General features: G+C 48.8%; 2 protein-coding genes across 3 annotated transcripts in view; both read right to left on the bottom strand.

Annotated features, from left to right (window-relative positions):
- Positions 1-20,276, bottom strand: part of atp1a2a (ATPase Na+/K+ transporting subunit alpha 2a) — a 99,440-nt gene that overhangs the window by 45,580 nt on the left and 33,584 nt on the right. The window lies entirely within an intron of this gene.
- cadm3 (cell adhesion molecule 3) overlaps positions 952-20,276 on the bottom strand; it is a 32,892-nt gene continuing 13,567 nt past the window's right edge. Inside the window, 13 exon segments of the mRNA XM_062482328.1 lie at positions 952-4,690; positions 5,172-5,297; positions 6,721-6,741; positions 7,202-7,768; positions 8,131-8,306; positions 10,694-10,784; positions 11,153-11,174; positions 11,176-11,324; positions 13,803-13,847; positions 13,850-13,934; positions 14,140-14,300; positions 16,468-16,488; positions 16,491-16,616. Of these exon segments, the coding sequence (XP_062338312.1) occupies positions 4,572-4,690; positions 5,172-5,297; positions 6,721-6,741; positions 7,202-7,768; positions 8,131-8,306; positions 10,694-10,784; positions 11,153-11,174; positions 11,176-11,324; positions 13,803-13,847; positions 13,850-13,934; positions 14,140-14,300; positions 16,468-16,488; positions 16,491-16,616 (1,709 nt within the window). The 3' untranslated portion in view covers positions 952-4,571.

Raw genomic sequence — 20,276 nt, forward strand, 5'->3', positions numbered from 1 at the left:
CGTTCCGTTACATCTTTCCCAGGAGTAGGCCTACCCCTCCTGGCTCCCCTCTCCTTGGTTGGCCCTCAGAGTTAAGATATTTTGTGCGTGTGTGTAACTTTGGTATGATATCATGGAGTCTCTGCCTTCTCCTCTTTCTCCTGCTCTTTCTGTGTCTCACACACACAAACACGCAAATGGATGTATGTCAACTGAAGCTTCAATAAACGCAACAGATGTGGCATCATTAGCCTTTAGTCTAGTCAAAGGGTTAACACTGCAGCAAAGGGGTCCGATTCTTTGAGCTTTTTATGGCGTGTACTTCCATGTCGAATTAAATTATTAAACGTTACATTTTATTACCACAGTTGAAGATGCCTATTAAAAAGACTGGAAAGGGGAGAACAAAAACAAAGAAAAGAACAGATGAGGATAATTGGCAGAGGGCCACAGTCATGACTAGTCTTGTGCTTTACTGCCCTCTGTTGGGTCTTTGTCTACAGGCACCTGTAAATTTAAACCCACCCATGACATGTTTGAGAGATGGACAATTATCTTGGATCTTACAAACCATTTATTTTTTATTTATTATTAGGCTTAAACTATGGGACTGTAAAAATGAAAACGATTTTAAGACTTTGGGAAACTGGACCTGTGTTTAATTTACCTTTTTTTGTAGCGGACCATCTAATAGAAACAATATCAGCTATATAGTGCTACGCAGATGTTTTTATAGGGGTCAATGGCTGAGCGGTTAGGGAATCGGGCTATTAATCAGAAGGTTGCCGGTTTGATTCCTGGCCATGTAAAATGATGTGTACTTGGGCAAGGCACTCCACCCTACTTGCCTCGGGGGAATGTCCCTGTACTTACTGTAAGTCGCTCTGGGTAAGAGGGTCTGCTAAATGACTAAAATGTAAATGTCAAATGTAAATTAAAAAGTCACTGAAGACAAATACAAATATCAACAAATTGAAGTTAACTCAAATGCATGTTTATTTGAAGTCAACAACTGAATTGGTAGAGTAACAAAAAAGCAAATACTGTATGAACAAAACAGCCAATGGACAAAACACGCCATGACATATAGTGCCGTCTCGCTTTGATGACATCATTAGCCATAGTACAAATTGACATACATCATGACAGCACTATTCTCATGTGATATGGATATATATTTAAAAGGAAGACTTGTCATCCAAAAATAACCAGCTAACAAAGACTTGTCATTAAAATAATAACATTTTTGTGAAATTAACACAGATAGTGTCTCCGGCGTCTGATTGGGTGGATCGTTACACACACCTTCCACTCATACACAAACACACACACAGTGTTTTCAAAGTCCCCAGACTCCATGTCCATTTCATGTGTGCATGTGTGCGTACAATAATATAAGTGTGTTTGTAAGTATAACCAGTAAAGGCAACACTATATACATGTAATTATACAAAATTGCCAAATTGTTAAAACAAAAAGAAACCAAACAACTGTCATCCAACTATCAAATAACCATCATCTATATATAAAAAAGAAGAAAAAGACTACAAATGAATTTGAAAGTAATGCCTTTAAGATTATGCACACCTTTAATTAGGTAAAACACTACCAAAATAAAAGAGCAGTGAATTGCCACTGCATGTACAGGGTAGGAAGGAGACAATGACAGAGGTGGTGAGGATAAGACAGCGCAGCCTAATGTGACAGTGCTCTTTCACTGACCCCTGGTGGTTAAGAGCCGTAACTGCACATGTATCGACACAAGGTAACCTTACCAGAAACAAGCCCCAGACCCTTTCCCTCCTATTTACTTCACTTCCTCATATCTTAATTCAAAAACACTGGATAGGTCTGAGCAACATGGCACCAATCCAGCTAAGGCCCAGCTGGTTTTCTTACCATGCTGCTTCCTTAATACTGAAGTGGTTAGGGCCGAGGGTGCATGGAGATAGTTTCTGGGCTAGGCCGATGTCTGCAGACTAGGAAGTATAGGAGTTTGTTGATAAACAAACCTCTGTATCACAGATGGGCTCGTCAGCAACGTAGTTTCCGCTCGCAAGTTATCTAAGTGCCAACCGTCTCTCATGCAGTCTTTTCATGCGATCACAGAATTTATACAGATACACGAGCAAACACAGGTCCGAAAAGTTCAAAACACACAATACCAACATCCTCAGAGTACAGTATGAGGCAATCCACATCTATACTGTCAGCCCCTCTGATAACTTGTTACATTTCAGTTCCATGTAAAGTACGCGATTAGCGAGGGAAAAAAGGATTCCTACTTTGGACCCTGAACGACGGAATATGCAGAAGGTGTGGTATTCTCGGTTCTGAGATTCATCCATATGATCCTGTCTGCAGACATCTCTCTCACACCCATGAGGGACTGTGTGCTCGCTCCAGTGCATGACCCACCCTTGATTACCATCTGGGGTCAGTTTTTCCCACCCTTTATCTTAAACCTAACCCCTTGAGTCACCCGAAACGGATCTTACACACAACCTCACCCCTCATTCCTGTACCGACTCTAGCTTAAAGTCGTATCACTAGAACAATCTATTTCCAATCATAACAGCCCTGCGGAATTAGCTCTTGGAACTGGGTGTGGTGGGGTGTGTGTGTGCGGGGGGTGGGGGCACAAAAGCAATCCCTGATTCCAGCATTCCGTAGGTGTACGAAAACTATCACGTCAAGTCTATACATAGTGTCTGTCTCGTCTTCTCTGGTAGGCCTGTACTACTGTCAGCGACGCCCCCTCTCTGCACCTGGGCGCTATATCACCTTACCGGAGCGCGCCGCTTTGTCGAACATCATCAACGCACCTCAGACCGTCTGAGCTAGTTCTACGAGTTTCTTTTTTTGTGGGGGGGGTCCAGTGTGACGACTGAAAAGAAAAACTATCTAAGAGAGAGAGACAAATTCAAGTGGTACATAGGAGTTAAGGGAGAGAGAGTAGAAAAAAAGAGAGATGCAGCCACCAAAACCACTCTCCTGTGTCAGTTTGGCTGGAGCCCAGCGCCCTCTGAGCCAGTCTGGGGCCTCTTACTCAGACTGCAGGGGGATGATGTCATTAAAGGTGCAGTGACGGTTTTCACCTCTTACAGTGTGGTGACGTCAATACAGCATGAAATTACCGCTGGGTGGCTGGTAAGCGCATTTTTGCAGCAGCAAAAAATTGTGTTACTAATGGTAACTTGCAAAAAGAGATATTACGCATCCTCATCACTCAAATCATAATCATAATAAGAAACCTCAAAGTCCTTGACTCACAGACACTGTCAACTGTAACACTGATGGTAACACCAAAACCAAACAAAAAGAAAACCGAAATAAAAATAAAGATTTATACAAACATTTGCAGTTAGTGTTTAAATTTTCATTGCAACATTACTTTTTTCCCAGATATTGATATTTTTGACTCGGCATATCCACGCATGTAGTAAAAACAGGCAGGCTTAAGAGTATATACTGCGGTAACAGACTGTGTGGTACAGGGGAGAGAGGATAGAATAGGCTGAAGGTGTGTGTGAGAGAGATGAAAAAGAGTGTGTGTAAGAGAGAGAGAGAGAGAGAGAGAGAGAGAGATGGTAGAGAGAAATTATACTGTATTTACAGCACACCAAACATTTTCTGTTGAGTAAAAAGAATGCTATATAATTATATATATATTTATATATTTATATTGGTCCTGCAAATCTGACTGCATGAGTTTGTTGTGTGGCGCTGCGTAAGGTCTTGTAGTGCGATGCATCTGGATTGGGGGGGGGGGGGGGGGGCGTGTCTGGAGTTGGTTGCTTTGACAACACAGTATGAGCAACTGTGTGTGTGTTGGTGGGAGAAGGAACTTTTTTCAGCGCAGCTGAGGAAAGAGTGAGGATGAGCAGGAGAAAATGGATATGTACATCAGTCATTTAAGTGGATTTCACGTGTTAATGCGTGAGAGAAAGAGAGAGAGAGAGAGAGATGGGCGGCATAATGGCCAGAATGCAGTTGAAAACAAAAGACAAGAGGGGTGCATGTAAACATGAGAGTACAGTTCTGAGCATAATTTCACATTTGTCTGGCTAATGTGAAAGGAATGTACCGTAATGTATAGAAAATATCCTCTAGCAAGTCTCAATTGAGAAAATAAAGCGTGAGATTGTATTTTCAAAACGTAATTGTAGCCGAAACTTTTAAGGATGGGTTTTATGTGGGGATTCAAGTGTGTATGAGAGTGCTTGGGAGTTTGAGTGTTGGTGTGTATGTGTGTGTGTGTGTTTCAGGAAATATAATATCTCATGTCCATGTATGTCAGTGCAAAAAATTTCACTTCCCAGTTTTTTTTCTCAATGCAGGTCCTAACCAAGTGAAGCTTATTTCTCTGTTTCATTTCCTGCACTTCAGTTCTTCCAACACCGTTTGACCAATGCTTGACCTTCTTCCTCTTCTCCCTTCCTGTCCCCCACCTGACTCCGCCCCTTGACTCCGCCCCTTGACTCCTGGCCCTTGACTGGCTGAGTAAAGAACTGAAGCTTTGTGAAGACAAATGGAGATTCGTTGCTCCTCTCCTTCCCCCCACCCCTTCTCCCCCCGGGAAGCCCCGCCCACTAGATGAAGTACTCCTTCTTGTCCTCGGCCCCGGAGTGGCCCCCCTCTGCGTTGATGATGGCCGTGTCGGCATCGGGGGCATCGTCCGAGCCCTTGGCCTCGTGGGTGAGGTACGTCCCTACGGAGAAGAGCAGGAGGAAAAGGTCAACAGGTCAAACGAGAGAACGAGACTTCAGTGAGAATGGAGAGAGTAAGGAGAGAAAGAAAAGCAAATGCACCGGGACATCGTACACGCTGTGCGAAAGGGTCGACTGCGGCAGAAGCGGGAAACGTGGAACATGGGGTACGGCATATTGTAAAATGTCTGTACTGTACACGGGGGGAGTTTTTTTTTTTTACGCGTGTGATGTTTGGTTTATGTTGGATGTGACTGCGCTAAGAACATTTTGACATGACTCCAAAGCGAGAGGCTTTTACACCAATTGGAAAGTGCTGAACGTGGAACATCCAGCGCGGTGAAGTGAGTGCGTGGGCGCTCTTGAGAGCGGTTGGTACGCTGTGGAGAGGAGCTGCGAGGAGAAGTGCCGTGCAGCAGAGGGGAGTATTAATAGAGAGTGTGACAGCATCGGTGGGGGGGTGGGAGGGGGAGGGAGGGTCACCTTTGTGCCTGATGAGGTATCTGCCCAGGACGATGAGCAGACACAGCAGGATGAAGACGATGACCGCCACCACGCCCCCGATCACGGCGTGGTCCACGCCCGAGGAGGTCGACATGGCTGTCGGGTCTGAGAGGGGAGGGGAGAGAGCAGCAGGGAGGGGAGAGACCAAACGGATAAAAGTGAGAGGCTGTCTCACTTTGCAGATAAACCACAGACCTGGGAAATACAACAAACGGAGAAATAAGGGATTAGAAGCCAGGCAAAAGAAAAGAAGCTGTTAACACGACGAGCTGCATTCGACTGAATGTCACAAAGAGCTGTTCGCAATTATTTCTTCATCTATGGGGACCATTGACTGTAGTTAAAAGTTATTTTCATGTCAATTACTTTGAGACTCTATTAATATATTCTGCCAAACAATGTATATTGTAAGGCTTCATTCATTCTCCCAAACTTTATGCCTCTCCCCGTTTATAGTTTACATAAGCTTCTTTCATGTTGCTTGGCTTTTGGTTACACTTGGTAAAACTCGGGAGAATCCAGGAAATCACATTAAAAGTCACCCAAGAACTGCTGGACACTAGGGCATTCTGTGATAGCCAAAACAAAGAAGAAAAAAAGGAAGATTAAAAAGGATGTGATAGAGAAACAGAAGAGAGAGACAGAGGCCTGTTCCTTCCTGACAGCAGGTCTTTGAGGGGCTAGAAGACAGCCAATCGGGACAGAGGATGGAAGGTGCACAGTGGAGCCTGTGGAGGAGATGGCAGAGGAACGAGAAGGACACCTGCACAGCATGTCAGAAGAAAGGAAGGTTAGGGTTGAGAGAGAGACAATGGAAAGTGAGAAGGGAGCAGCACAACCAATCACAGGGAGCACGTTGACCGAGGACAGTCAATCAGAAGAGAGAACAGGCCCCCCCGAAAATGCAGAGCAGAGACCAGACACAATACAGGGATGAATAACCCTGAGAGAGAGGAGATAGGGAAAGAGAAAGAGAGAAATCAAAAAAGAGTTTGAGAAAGAGACAGAATGGGTGGGGGGGTGGGAGGGGGGAGCAAAAGAGAGTGGGGCAAGTTCATCAGAGAGCCTGTCAGAGCCTCGTGGGACATGGGTTGGTAAGGTGGTGGTGAGGTGGGGTGGTTGCTGAGGAGGCAGCATAGTGAATTAGCACATAAATCCTGCTGTCGGCACCAGGGAAACAAGACAGGAACCAAGAACAGGGCCACCTCGAAGCCAGACCTGCACTCCTCTCACACACACACACACACACAATTCGGTGCGCGCCAGTACTGACTTACTCCACTAAGACAGGGCGTGTTTGCGTGTGTTTCGTGGATGTTCAGGGTGGCAGGGTTGTGTGTGTGTCTGTATGTGTGGGCTCCAGAAAGTGTGTATTCTCTCTCGACAGTTCACCGTTCCCCCATTCGTATTCATTTGTACGTAGTCAGGCCAGACAGACACAACCAACCGACAGCAACAGACAGACAGACAGAACCCCCGAACAGAGACAGAGAGACAGTGGTGAGTGTGTGACCGTGGAAAACAATACCTGCAGCGTTGTCTGAGGCGTCTTCTCAAGAGGATGGACAGATGAATGGATGGATGGAGGAGTGGATGGATGAGTGGATAGTGGATGGCCGAAAGCAGCGTGTGTGACGGAGGGGGGGGGGGGTTAGAGAGATCAAGGAGTGTTGACAATGACAGGAGGAGAACAAGAGACACATACATGAGAAATGTGACTACGCGACGTGAATGGCGTTCGCTTCTGCTCGCCGTCAGTGTCGCCGGCACGCCAGCTGAATCGCTTGTGTGTTTGTGTTTCGCGTCACGGGAGCTAATGAGCTCTTCCAGGGGCTGAAGCTCTTAGAAGTATGCACTGCATTTCGTGAACAGACTGCAACCGCTTTTACACACAATGAGACTCTGGGGTATGTGTTAAGGCATGCATAAGCTGTAGTTTATCATCCCGTGCCTGTGTGTGTGTGTGTGAGCGCCTGCTCGTGTTGAGTGTAGAACTAAGGTGGTTTTACCTGTGAAACTGTAAACTCCATTCAGCCGTGTGGGAACTGGGGGAGTGAGGGTGGAGGCGGCGGGGGGAGCGAGAGAGAGGGTGACGTTGTCTGGAGGAGTGGAAGAGGAGGATGAGGAGGGAGACTGAGGGAAGGGCTCAGGGAACGGCGTGACGTCGGGGAACAGGGAGTTGGAGAGGGAGGGAAAGGGCACATTGACCACAGCAGGAGGAGGAGAGGAGGAGGGAGGAGGAGGAGAGGAGGAGGGAGGAGGAGGAGAGGAGGAGGGAGGAGGAGGAGGAGAGGTGGAGGGAGGAGGAGGAGGAGAGGAGGAGGGAGGAGGAGGAGAGGAGGAGGGAGGAGGAGGAGTGGAGGAGAGAGGCGGGATGTCGGTGGGGTACGGGGCGGAGAAGGAGAAGACCGCCGGCGGGGGAGTGGGCGGAGGGGTCGAAGGGTCGACGGCGGGCGTGAGCGAGGGTGACAGAGAGAGAGACGTCGGGGCGAGGGAGGGCAGCGGGGCGTCCGAGGAGGCGGAGGGGGAGGGGAGGAAGAGAGAGGTGGGGGGGAGGTGGCTCGACTCGGACGGAGCTGAGGGGTCGGGAGAGCGGGCCGGCGCACGGCGAGGGGAGGCACAACAGAGGAGGAGGCGTCCACACGACAAAGACAACGCATAGAAAGGAGCGGAGGAGCGAAGCGCGAGCGGTGGATGGCGTGGCGGTGGAGAAAGAGACAGGGAGGGAGAGAGAGAGAGAGATCAACAGAAAAGAAACAAAAGAAAAAAATTCAGAAAAAAGGGAGGACGGCGGACGCTTGAAAGTCGTCGGTAACAGTTAAAGGAGAAAAGCACAACGAGAGAAACAACAGAAAGAAAAACACGCCAAAGAGACCCCGACCTCCAGGCCTTCAGGGCAGGACCCCACCCCCCGACCCCCCCCTACCGGTATTCCTACCTTGGACGAGGAGGGTGTATTCCCCCTGGCTCTTGCCGATGCCGTTGTCCGCCTGGCATATGTACACGCCATTGTCGGACTTGTTGAGCGCCTCGAAGCGCAGGAAGCTGCCGTCGACCTTGGCCAGCGGGGGGAGGTCCCCGCCATCTTTCTTCTCCCACGAGAACGACATGGGTCTGGAAGGAGCGAGGGAGGAGGGAGGGAGGGAGAAGTGTGTGTGTGTGGGGGGGGACAGTGAGAGTGGTAAGAAGGGGTAGAGAGATCGAGAGACCAATTGTGTGAGAGAAAGGATGAGAGCAGGGATGAAGAACCGGGGACGTAGTCAATTGAGAGTGAGAAGAAAAGAGAGAAAGAGAGTGTGTGGGTCCGATGCGATAAAGTGAGACAGAGGGGGGAAGAGAGGAGGAAGGAGAAAGAGGGAGAAAGAAAAAGAGGAGGGAGCAGAAACAGGCAAAACAGAACAGAGGGGTCAGTATTTCCAGCTACTGCAGCAACAGCATTTCACATCACATCCTCATGAAGAGTCTATTGTTTATCTCTGACATCATGAGACCATACGATAAATTATGACATGTAATCAGACTGCTTTGTAGTGCTAAGCAGTATTAAAGCAATTAATACTGAATTACAGCCTACTCTACTTTATCAATCTATTCTAAAACCACATTGCGTAAATTGAATTCAACTGTACAGCCATTGGTTTGAGATAGGAGCAAGAATGTATTTATGTATGTGTGTATGTTTATATGTATGTATGTACGTTCAGTATACAGTCTGTATGTATGTATGTATGTGTGTATGTTTATATGTATGTATGTACGTTCAGTATACAGTCTGTATGTATGTATGTATGTATGTATGTATGTGTGTACAGTATATGTATGTATCTACACTGTAAAAAAAAAACTGTAGATTCTACAGTTTGTATGTCTGTGTGTATGTCCATATATCTGTATATCTGTCTGTCTGTAAGTCTGTCTGTACTCATTTTCACATTTTCCTCCCCCACATCTCTCCAGGTTTCCATTTTGACTCGTCTGACTCACAGACGCGCACGCTCGCCACCAAAACAGCTAAACGAGGCCGTTTGTACGATCGTGACCGAGTAAAACCAATTCAACTCAGTTCCACCTGCATGGACACAGCAGTCTCTGTATCATGTCTGTCATATCAAATAGTACATAATGGACGTAAACTTGTTAAGAGAGTCGAGAGAGGAGACTAAACTACCGTGAATGTGGATATGTGAGCCTATTACTAGCACTCAGCGCTGATTAAATAGATAAGCGTGTAAGGGAATGCACTGAGATGGAAGGGAATTCAATAATCATCCATTTCCTCTTGTATTTGATTAGAAGGCTCTTTATACGACACTCTTCTGTTTGTCAAGATGCTGTTCTGAGATGAGACACAGGCTGTGTGTGTGTGTGTGCGCGTGTGGTTTGCACGTGTCGTGTTGTTAATTGATATTTTGTCAGTATTCCTTGGGGTAGGATTGTGGGTGGGCAGGTGGGCGGGCGCTGGCGAGACGTGGACACGCCCTGGAAGCTGATTGGATTTTGACGGACACCTGAAGGCTGATCTCTCTCTCTCATTATCTCTTCCACACGTCCCCCTCTCTTTATCCCCTCTCTCCTCTCCCGTCAATCTCTCTCTTTGTCTCTCTTCCCTCCTCCCCCGCCTGCTTTCGGCCCCTCTGTCCCTGGCTGTCTCCTCTTGCCCTTCTCCTTCTCCTGGATATTCTGATCTTGAGCTACCTCCCAGGGTTTGTGTGTGGTGTGTGTGCATCCTCAACCCCCCTCCCCCCCAGCCCCCAAACTCTCTCTCCCCCCCCCCCGGTCTCTTCTCACCTGTCAATCATCCAGCCTGCTGTTTATTTATATTTCCTCTCCTCCACTACCCCTAATCTGTTTGTGTGTGTGTGTGTGTGTGTGTGCGTGTGTACAATCTGTTTCTACACTTGTGTTGGCCTCCCTCTCTGTGTACGATTGCGTGTGTGTGCTCGTCGACCTGTCTGGGTGCGAGTGTGTGTATGTGTGTGTGTGTGTATGTTTCAGTGTCAGACTGACACATCGCCACAGAGGGCACCGAGGAAGGATGGAGAGGGGGCGCGGGGGGGGGGGGGGGGGGGCGGGGAGGAAAAGGTGCAAGGCGAGATAGAGGAGTGAGGACATGATGAAGAGGTGGGGAGACGCCCCACCCCCCTGACAGGCCAGCCCGCCTCTGACCAGACTGACTGAGCGTGAGTGACACTGTGGTGGAGAGATAGTGCGTGATGGAGGGATAGCGGAGAGATGGAAGCGAAAAAGGATGAAAAGCAAAAGCCAGACAGGAGGGGAGGGGAGCAGAGAGGAGAGGGGAGTGAAATCGATAGACTGCTTCTCCGAAGGTTCATCTATAATGCAGGGGTGCTACTACAGTGTATGTTTGTGTAGATGTCTGTATGTGTGTGTGTGTGTGTGGGGGGGGGCAGACAAGGGAGTGTACAAGTGTGCTCCCATAGTCTTTGTGTGTGTTAAGGGCAACGCGTCATGCGAGTGTGTGTACGACGCGTGTGTCTTACTCGGGGTTTCCGTTGCCCATGCACTGCAGGTGGAATTTCCCCCCCTCTCTGGGAAGGTCACTCTCTGGCTGGATGTTCACGTTAGGGGTAACTGGGAGAAAAAGACATCCGGTCATAATGCATCATACATCCGAATCCCTCACACACACATTGTTCATAAGCACGCACACACACACACACACACACACACATACGCTCGCTCGCTCTCTCTCTCTCTCTCTCTCTCTGTAGGTCTGTCTGTGACGGCTCAGTCATCAATCCACAGATCTTCCAGCAATCATCTAACACGTGTATTCCAGCAGGGGGCAGTATGTCCACACGAAAACTCCCATCGGGTTTGAATCTCACGAGAGCCAATGACGGTTTGTTGTGAATGAAAGGGAGCGCCTGTGAGTTCCCGGAGGGGGGGGGGGGGGGGCTGCAGTGGCGGTGTTGGTCCCACCGGGGGGCAGCACTCACACAGCACTCGGAGGGGCTGTTCGAGTCCGCTTGTCCCCGGGGGACAGGGACGGGTGGTCCACGGCACAGGCGATCATCACGTTGTCGTCGTCCCGGCTGGCCGTGAGCGTGAGCTCGCTGATCACTGTGTAGGTCGGCTCGTCCGGGCTGGACTTCGCCTCCTCTTGGCGGCCTGGTGACACACACGCACACACGCGAGCGCGTGAGGCAGAGGGAACAGACAGAATGCAATTATGAAGGACGGAGCCCGTACAGGTAAACAGAGAACACACACATGCGAAGAAAATACGGGGCTCGCACACAGGGAAGCCTGTTCTGGATGGCATGCGCTTCACGGAGAGACCCGTGTGCATAAGAGAGACCCGTGTGCATAAACAGGCAAGCTGAGACATAGATGAGAGGCACACACGTACACACACACACACGCAGACACACACAGCCAATATTACGCTCTTGAAATGCCACAGCCTCTGATTTCTTTTTTCCGCTAGCATAATAATACTAAGACATGCGGCTGAATGTCAAATTAGCTTATATTCACAAATTATAATACAGCCCGATCACTCCAGGATATTACTGCCTGTGTCGCTCTGTCACACATACACACAAACACACCCAAATGGAACACAGACACACAAACACACAAAATGGAATACACGCACACAAACGCATCGACATGGAATACACACACAATCAGACATAATATATCTCCCTCTTTCTTGCTCTCGTGCTCTCACACATACACAATCACACATGCACGCACACGCACACACACAAACACACACGTACACAATACACACAAACACACACGTACACAATACACACAAACACACACATACACAATACACACAAACACACACGTACACAATACACACAAACACACACGTACACAATACACACAAACACACACGTACACAATACACATACATATTCGGCCACAATGTCTCCCAGTCCCTCTCTTTCACACACAAAGAAGGAGGGGGAATGATGACACCATACATTATGCTTCTAACAGATTCAATACGTATCAATCGATCCCAACTGCTGATCAATAGACTCTTTCACTTACACACTGAACAGCTTCATCCTCGTGAGACACTCCTCAAAGCACTTACCCTTCATTCTTCTCCATTACTCTAACTCCCACTCTCGCTCTCTCTCCTTCTCAGTCCTCCATATAAATCCCCTTTCCGGAATCTACCATCCATTTCATCACTCATCAATTTTTCCTCAGTTCAATCAAAGGTGCTTTTGATACTGGACCTCTATATCCCTTTATTTCTGTTCTCTCCTCTTTCTCTCTCTCTCTCTCTCTCTCTCTCTCTTTTTTTCACTCTCCCTCCCTTGCTTTTTCTTTCTGTCTCCATCTCTAGCCGCCCCTTTCTGTCCGGTCCCCTCTTTCATCTCTCTCTCTCTCTCTCTGTCTCTCTCTCTCTCTCTCTCTCTCTCTCTCTCTCTCTCTCTGTCTCTCTCTCTCTCTCTCTCTCTCTCTGTCTCTCTCTCTCGCACACACAGCCACCCCCTCTCCTCTGGCCCTCCTCCATCCTTTCCTGCTCCCTCTCCTTATGCTTCACCTCCCCCCTCCCCTCCTCCCTCTCTCCCCTCCTCCCTCCTCCCTCCCTCCCTCCCTCCCTCCCTCCCTCCCTCCCTCCCTCCCTCTGGCCTCAGTGAGCCTATTAAAGAGGTGGAGCTGAGTGCAGGCCCTCCCTCTATCAGAGCATCTCGTACTGACACTCCTGTGCAGGGCCATGTGATCCAAACACAAGAGCCTGCAATCACAACACACTGACCCATGGTGCTGACTTCCACTCCTCTCTGCTCTGTTCTGCTGTCATAATCCTCCAGTGTGTGTGTGTGTGTGTGTGTCTGATCCCATTCTGGTAGTCTGCGAGTGTGTGACTGCATCACTGATCCAAGGGCAGACATACGCATGTGTGTCTGCTTGGGTGTGTGTGTGTGTGTGTGAAGGATCCGCTGGTAGCTTCGGGGCTCAACTGAAACACTCCCGTCTGTCACACGAGGTTGCACTCATCAAGGGCTCTGTCTCTTTCACACACACACACACATACATCGTTTCTATTCCTGTCACTTATCTCCGGCTTCTTCTTTGTCTTCTCGTGGTTTATCAGGAAGCAAGGTCAGTCAATCTATCCTAATACAGCTTCCTGTTCCTCTCAGAAAATGTTGCTGTATATTCCCCCCCCCCCGCCCCCCAGCTCTCCCCCAAACTCCCCCGACACACTCTCTTCTGCTGCTAGATTTGCTCTTTATCCTCTCTTTATCCTCCAGACACTATCTGTTTTACCCATCGCTCTTCTTCTGTGTGTTGGACTACAGCGTGCACGCACACACACACACACACTCACACACAGACACACAGACACTCACACACAGACACACAGACACTCGCACACAGACACTCGCACACAGACACACAGACACTCATACACAGACACTCACACACAGACACACAAGGACAGTGCTTCATACACACATGCTGGTACGCTGATAAACACATCGACAAGCATTTGTTAGAAAACTGACGTGCATGCAGGAACACACACACACACACACAGACACACACAGACACACACAGACACACACAGACACACACAGACACACACAGACACACACAGACACACACAGGTACCTTGAAGCTCCTCCTGTCCTCTGTACCAGCGGAGCACGGCAGGGGCTTGCTCCCAGAGCTGGTGCATGTAAGGGTGAGTTCACCTCCCTCCTGCACGGCGTCCTCGAACCCGGAGATTTGAGGTTTTCCCGGCTCGAACCCGGAGATTTGAGGTTTTCCCGGCACACCTGGCAACCCAGACTGGCTGGTTACATACTGGAGACACAGCTGCTTCAAAGCAAACATTGTGGAAAACACAGAATACACACACACACACACACACCCCAACCCACATATCATATCTCAAACACCTTCCCCTGCTACCCCCCTCAGCCCTTCTTTACACACACACACATACACTCACCCAGCACGCGGTGACGGTGGCGCGGGCGGTGCGTACGGGCATGGTGAAGATGGAGCAGGTGTACTCCCCCTCGTCAGACAGCTGCACCTCGCCGATGGTGATGGACAGCAGAGTGCTGGTGGACCTGTGCAGCTGGATGCGGTTATCTCTCAGAGCTGAGGCCGGAAGGGGTGGGGAGGTATGGGGTAGGGGGTAGGGAGAGGAGTGGGGGGGGGGTGTAATGGAGAGGGTGGGAGGGGTGAGGGTAATGCAGGGGTGCATGTGCGTGCCCACGAGCGCGAGGGGGGGATTGAGGGAGAGAGAGAGAGACAGTGAGAGAGAGAGAGAGAGAGAGAGAGAGAGAGAAAGAGAGAGAGAGAGAGAGAGAGAGAGAGAGAGAGAGAGAGAGAGAGAGAAGAGAGAGAGAGAGAGAGGAGAGAGAGAGAGAGAGAGAGAGAGCGAGAGAGAAAATGAGAAATACGGGGTGAAGAAAATAATGTGACACGGTGGCAATGGGAGAGGAGAAGGAAACGAGAGCAATTATAGAGGGAGAACAAGTGAAAGGAAGAAGGCGGTTGCAGATTGACAGAGGAGGGAAAAGGAAAGGAGGGAGGGGGGGGGGGAAGAAAACAAGATGGGGGGTATAGAGAGAAAAGCAACATTAAAGTGTTGGCATCACAGAGGCAAACAGCAGAGGGAGTGAGCTGTAAGAGTTTACCAGAAGATGATGAAACATCTAGAAATGACTTCAAGTCTCATCTGCATGATATCTTTGACCTCTACGGGTAGTCTGATATATGCCTGTCTGTTTGTCTGTTAGTGAGCGATGGGATTTTTTGGTCTGTCTAGACATATGCATCAGGTTCAGTGAGTGAGTCTGTGTGTGTCTCTGTGTGTGTTTGTGTTCAGGATGTGTGTGTGTGTGTGTGTATTATAGCTCCAACCCTAGTGCTTTGTCTGCCAGGTTTATCAGTAACTGAGGTCCATTTGTCTAGCAGAGCTCCCCTGCCTGCTATGTCCTGCCCCCTGGAGCCTCCCAAAACTATCTGTCTGCCTCATTCTTTTTTTCCACACTTCTCTTTTTCTCTATCTACCCCCTTCATCTCATTCCCTTCAATCTTCCCTTCTCTCTCATCTCTCTCTCCACCTTCATCTCCCTTGCTTCCATCTTTACATCACTCTATCTCTCTTTCTGTATGTCTTCTCTCTCTACCCCTCCCCCCTTCTTCCTCCTCTCTCTCTCTATCTCTCTCTCTTGCGTAGTAGTGGTAGTTTCCATGGAGTCCTTGAGATAATCTTCACATTTTCTGACCATACTAGTAAAGGAGGGAAGGAGTCCCACCAAGATGTCTAGTCTTCAGTGTTTGTTTTGCTAAAGTGGCGAAATACATATAGAGAAATATTTTGAGGGGTATATATATATATATATATTGATGTATTTTTATATTTAAGCGAGAAGAAGGAATTACAAGTCATTCTCTCTCTCTTCCTCCCTCCTGACATTCTTTTTATTGTGATAAATATTGTTTATGAGGGGAACCTTATGTATTTCAGAAATCATGTGATTTTTACCTTATGATGTGGTATTGATCTGAACCTGAAAATGTAATATGCCATTCCTATCTCAGCACCAATAAAATCACTATGTACAGGTAGGTCAATACAAATCATTTGGATGGACCATGTGTGTGTGTGTTTTTGTATGGGAACACTTTTGTATGTGAGTGTGTAGGGTGTGTGTATTAGTGTGTACAACCATAGCTTGCATGTGGTGTCCCTGTGTGTACAGCAGTGTGTGAGGGTATGCATAATCAGTGTGTTTGCCTGTGTGTGTTGGTGTGTGTGTGTGTGACTGGGTCAGTATTGGTCTCTTCTCTGCAGACATTGTTGTGATCTGATATCCTCTGAGGGTATAGCTACTGTAGCAGAGGCCAGCCTAGTTATTTTGGTCCCTCTCGCCTCCCTCCCTCCCTCCATCTCTCTCTTTCTTTCTCTCTGCCTCCTCACCCTGTCTTTTCCTGGTATTCCTCCATCCCACTTTCTTCCTCTCTATTTCTACTGCTCTCTCACACAAGCACAACCTTTCTCTGTCCTCTCTATCACTCTCTTCTCTCACCGTCTCACAAACACATTTACCTGACCTCCTCTTATCTAGCTCTCCCTGCCCTCCACCCCCCCCTCCATCTCTCTCTCTCTTTCCGTCATCCCTCCTTCCTGTCATCCTCCCTCCCTCTCCTGTCATCGTCTCCTGCTTCCCCTCCTGCATTTATCTCTGACTCACTCCCGGTAAGTCTACCTCCCTCCCTCCCTCCCTCACCTCTCTCACCTCCCTCCCTGCCTCACCTCTCTTCTCTCCAAAGTACAGGTCTGCTGGGCGGTGTTGGACCACTGGAGGGAGGAGTTGTCGCTCTCCTGCACCTGGCAGGTCAGCGTCCACGGTCCCGCCCACTGCCACGGTCTGGTCGAGGTCATCGGCTGGTAGGGGTCATCGTCTAGGCACAAAGAAGACAAAAGAAAACAAGAAAGCACAGTCAGTTCAGGTTTCATTGTCACCGGCACGTTTCGAGGGGGGGGGGGGGGGGGGGGGGGGGTTGCGTGTGTGGTGTGTTTGTGTGGGTGTTGTTGTGTGCTTGTGTGTGTGTTTGTGTGGGTGTTGTTGTTGTGTCTTGTGTGGGTGTTGTTGCGTGTGTGTGTGTTTGTGTGGTGTGGTTGTTGCGTGCTTCTGTGATAAATTGCTCGGGCGCCCTGGGTCTCAGGGTGTGTGTGTGACTGATGAGCCTATCCCAGCCCACTACCCTGGGAGGTTACAGTCGCTAAGGGAATGGAGTGATGAGTAGAGAGGAGGAGAAGGAATCCCTATGGGGACTCGGAACAGAAAAGCGACGGGTCGGTGGGGGGATGAGCGGCATTTCACCAACTAAATGGCGTTAAGTGACCTCACAGTGTCGACAGCAGTGTCATTCTGTAGGACATGCATATGGATTTCCGGAATGGAACATGGACCAATGAGATAGAGATTATGGTAACGAGGGTCAGAAAGGGAGAACACTTGTGACCTGGGATAATTAAACAGAGTCCTAGACTGGATGTTGAATTTGAATAGAGCAACATCCACAGGGCACGGGTTCAGTTCCGAGAGGACGGGAGCACGTGACTGTTGGATGCAATGTTTGCATCGCTCTGCGTGAGGATCTCTCTTGTAGAACTCTCTTTCTTCTGCATCCTTTCAAATACTTCTGCACATTTCCAATGCAATTTCAGGCAATTTGGTCCAACACTGCATAAGATACCTGGTTTTCCCGGTTTAATAACGGCAAATTGATTTATACTGTATATTACAATTGCTACACTGCGAGGTGGCCTAAATCTAAAATCCCACTGGAAGATAAATCATATGGTGGACATGAGCTACAGAAACTACTCGTTCCATTAACTGAGCTCGCTCTTGCATTTTGATACGTCGATAGGACTGAAAAACCTAATGCATTTCAACCAACGACAGCAACACTGACTTTTTAACGTTGACTCGCCTAGGCATGTCCTCACCTCTGTAAACATGGCATGTATAAATAGTTTAATTGGAACTAAATTGTCAGCGGGGTAGACAGGTACAGATTCAGACTGCAGAATTATCACATCCTTGCACCGGGCGGTTCTATCGATTTTTTTCTCTCCTTCTCTCCGAGAACGTCTGCTTATAAAGTGAGCAGTGGAACTCCAGTTGGTACATAAAAGAGGCAAAGCAGGAAGACAGGAGGAACTCGGACACTCACACTAAATGGGAAAATCTTACGCGTAAAAACATGCAGTTAGGTGGTAGTACAAAATAGTCAAAGTCCCGACATTTCTAAGCAGCGTTGTAGTGTAAGAGTTTGGAGTTTACAGTGAAAACCCTTCACGAGGGCCTACACGTGACTATGTTTAGCTGGCAGAGACGTCAACCTAAACCGCAACCTAAATGGCATCCGAACCCTTAAGGCACTCGAAGTAACTGGAAATCGTTTGGAACTCAAATCCAAAAAAGATTACAGTTAGGTGGTCATACCAACCAAACAGCCAGATTGACTAAGACGTCAACAGAACATTAAGAGCTATTAAGAGCTATTTCAGGCCATGGCCTTTTGCCACAGTGAGTACGACTCCATTTGCTCATCCCTCCATTGTGGCCAGCCTCACAAGCTCTAGCGGGCTGGGGTTGAATTAGTGGTCAAATGGAGACGAGATTAGTGTCTCCTCCAATGGCATCTTGAGCTCATTCTTGTGGCCGTAATAGATCTTCCAAGTCGGCATAGGCTACACACTTTGGCACACTGGCTGCCCTGACGCATCAAACATCAGGCGGTCGACCGCGACAGACTTGCAGACACGAGTCGCTACATCTGTAGCAGCGTAGCCTATAGGATTTGAGTCGAGAAGGCAGGCGATGCTGTGTCACAATGCCGTCTATGGGAAGCTTCTCTTGAATGCTGTCTAGACAATATAGGAGCGTTTGTGTTGAGGTTTCGGGAACGGGATTATTTTGTGGGAGCATGAGCTGAAGACTGAGATCATATGAATGCCAGACGGAAGTTAAATGCTGTTGCTTCTCTCTCCTCTCTTCTCCTCTCCCCGCACATACACACACCCACCCACACGGCTGTGACTTTGAGGAAGCCACGGTATTTAAAGAAACACAATTTACACTCTTTCAACGCAGCATGAGGTGAGAACCTAGAGGTACAGACCGAGTCAGGGAAATGGGGAGAGAATGTGAAAGAGAGCGAGATAGAGCTGGAGGGGGATGGTGAGAAAATGAGGAGGTGGCGAGAGAGAGAGAAAAGGAGCAAGCTATAACTAGAGAGAACTAAATGGTGAAGGTGTGAGATAAAGGGGGTGATGATAAATGTCTAAGAAATAGGCATCTGAGAGAGAGACAGAGAGAGACAGAGAGAGAGAGAGAGAGAGAGAGAGAGAGAGAGAGAGAGAGACCAGAGAGAGAGAGAGAGAGAGATGGAGGTGAAAGGGCGACGGGCAAAAGATCTAAAAGAGTGAAAACTTAATAAACAGTGTCCCGATGAACAGACAGGGAAAAATACCCCTTTCATTTCTTCATTTTCATCTTCACCCCTTTCCTCTCCCTCCATCTGTCTCCTTCCATCTTTTTTTCCCCCCACCTTCCTCCATCTGTCTTCCTCCCTTCCTATTTTCTTCTTGTCCTCTTTCACCTCTCCGCCCTTCTGTCAACCTTTCCTCCCCACTCATCTCCTCAATCCCACTCCTCCAGTTGACTGCTCTCCTTCTCTTTCTTTGTCCCTCTTTCTCTTTATCTCTGTCTGTCTCGGGCTCTCTTGCTCTCTCTCTCTCTCTCTCTCTCTCTCTCTCTCTCTCTCTCTCTCTCTCTCTCTCTCTCTCTCTCTCTCTCTCTCTCTCTCTCTCTCTCTCTCTCTCTCTCTCTCTATCTCTCTCTCTCTCTCTCTCTCTCTCTCCATCTTCTTGGCCAGACCTTCATTCACTCCCCTCTCTCTCTCTCTCTCTCTCTCTCTCTCTCTCTCTCTCTCTCTCTCTCTCTCTCTCTCTCTCTCTCTCTCTCCATCTTCTTGGCCAGACCTTCATTCACTCCCCTCGCTCTCTCTCTCTCCCTCCTTCCCTGCCTGTAGGAATATCCACCCACAGGCAGACATCAGTGGGATCATGCCAGTGGGTGATTACCAATTATTACAGCATAATGAAACCAGAAAAGCAAGGAACGCCAAACAGCAGAGATAACCCAGCGCACTGAGGCTACGGCGGAGATGATATGATCCATGACAATGTCATCTGTCATGCTAGCACTGATGGGGCTTAGATTTCGAGGGGGAAACACCGCAGTCTGTGCAGCTGGAGCCAGATGGGGTGTGTGTTTGATGGGACGTCGTGTAGCACACACACACAGACACGCTCCGAGACATGCACACCCACATTCCAAGGCGACGACTCCGCACAAACATATGCACGCGCACGTTAGCGACACTCGCGGGCAGACATACGTACACGCGCGCGCACGTGAGCGCACGCTGCTAGACGTCCATGTGCACACGAGGCCCACCCAGACACCCCCCTCCCCCTCTCTGTGCCCAGCTGTCCACCCCACCCCCACCCCACCCCCACTCCACCCCCCGCGGCCGCCCCTTCCC

Source organism: Osmerus eperlanus, chromosome 16 (assembly GCF_963692335.1).
Source record: "Osmerus eperlanus chromosome 16, fOsmEpe2.1, whole genome shotgun sequence".
Lineage (NCBI taxonomy): Eukaryota > Metazoa > Chordata > Actinopteri > Osmeriformes > Osmeridae > Osmerus > Osmerus eperlanus.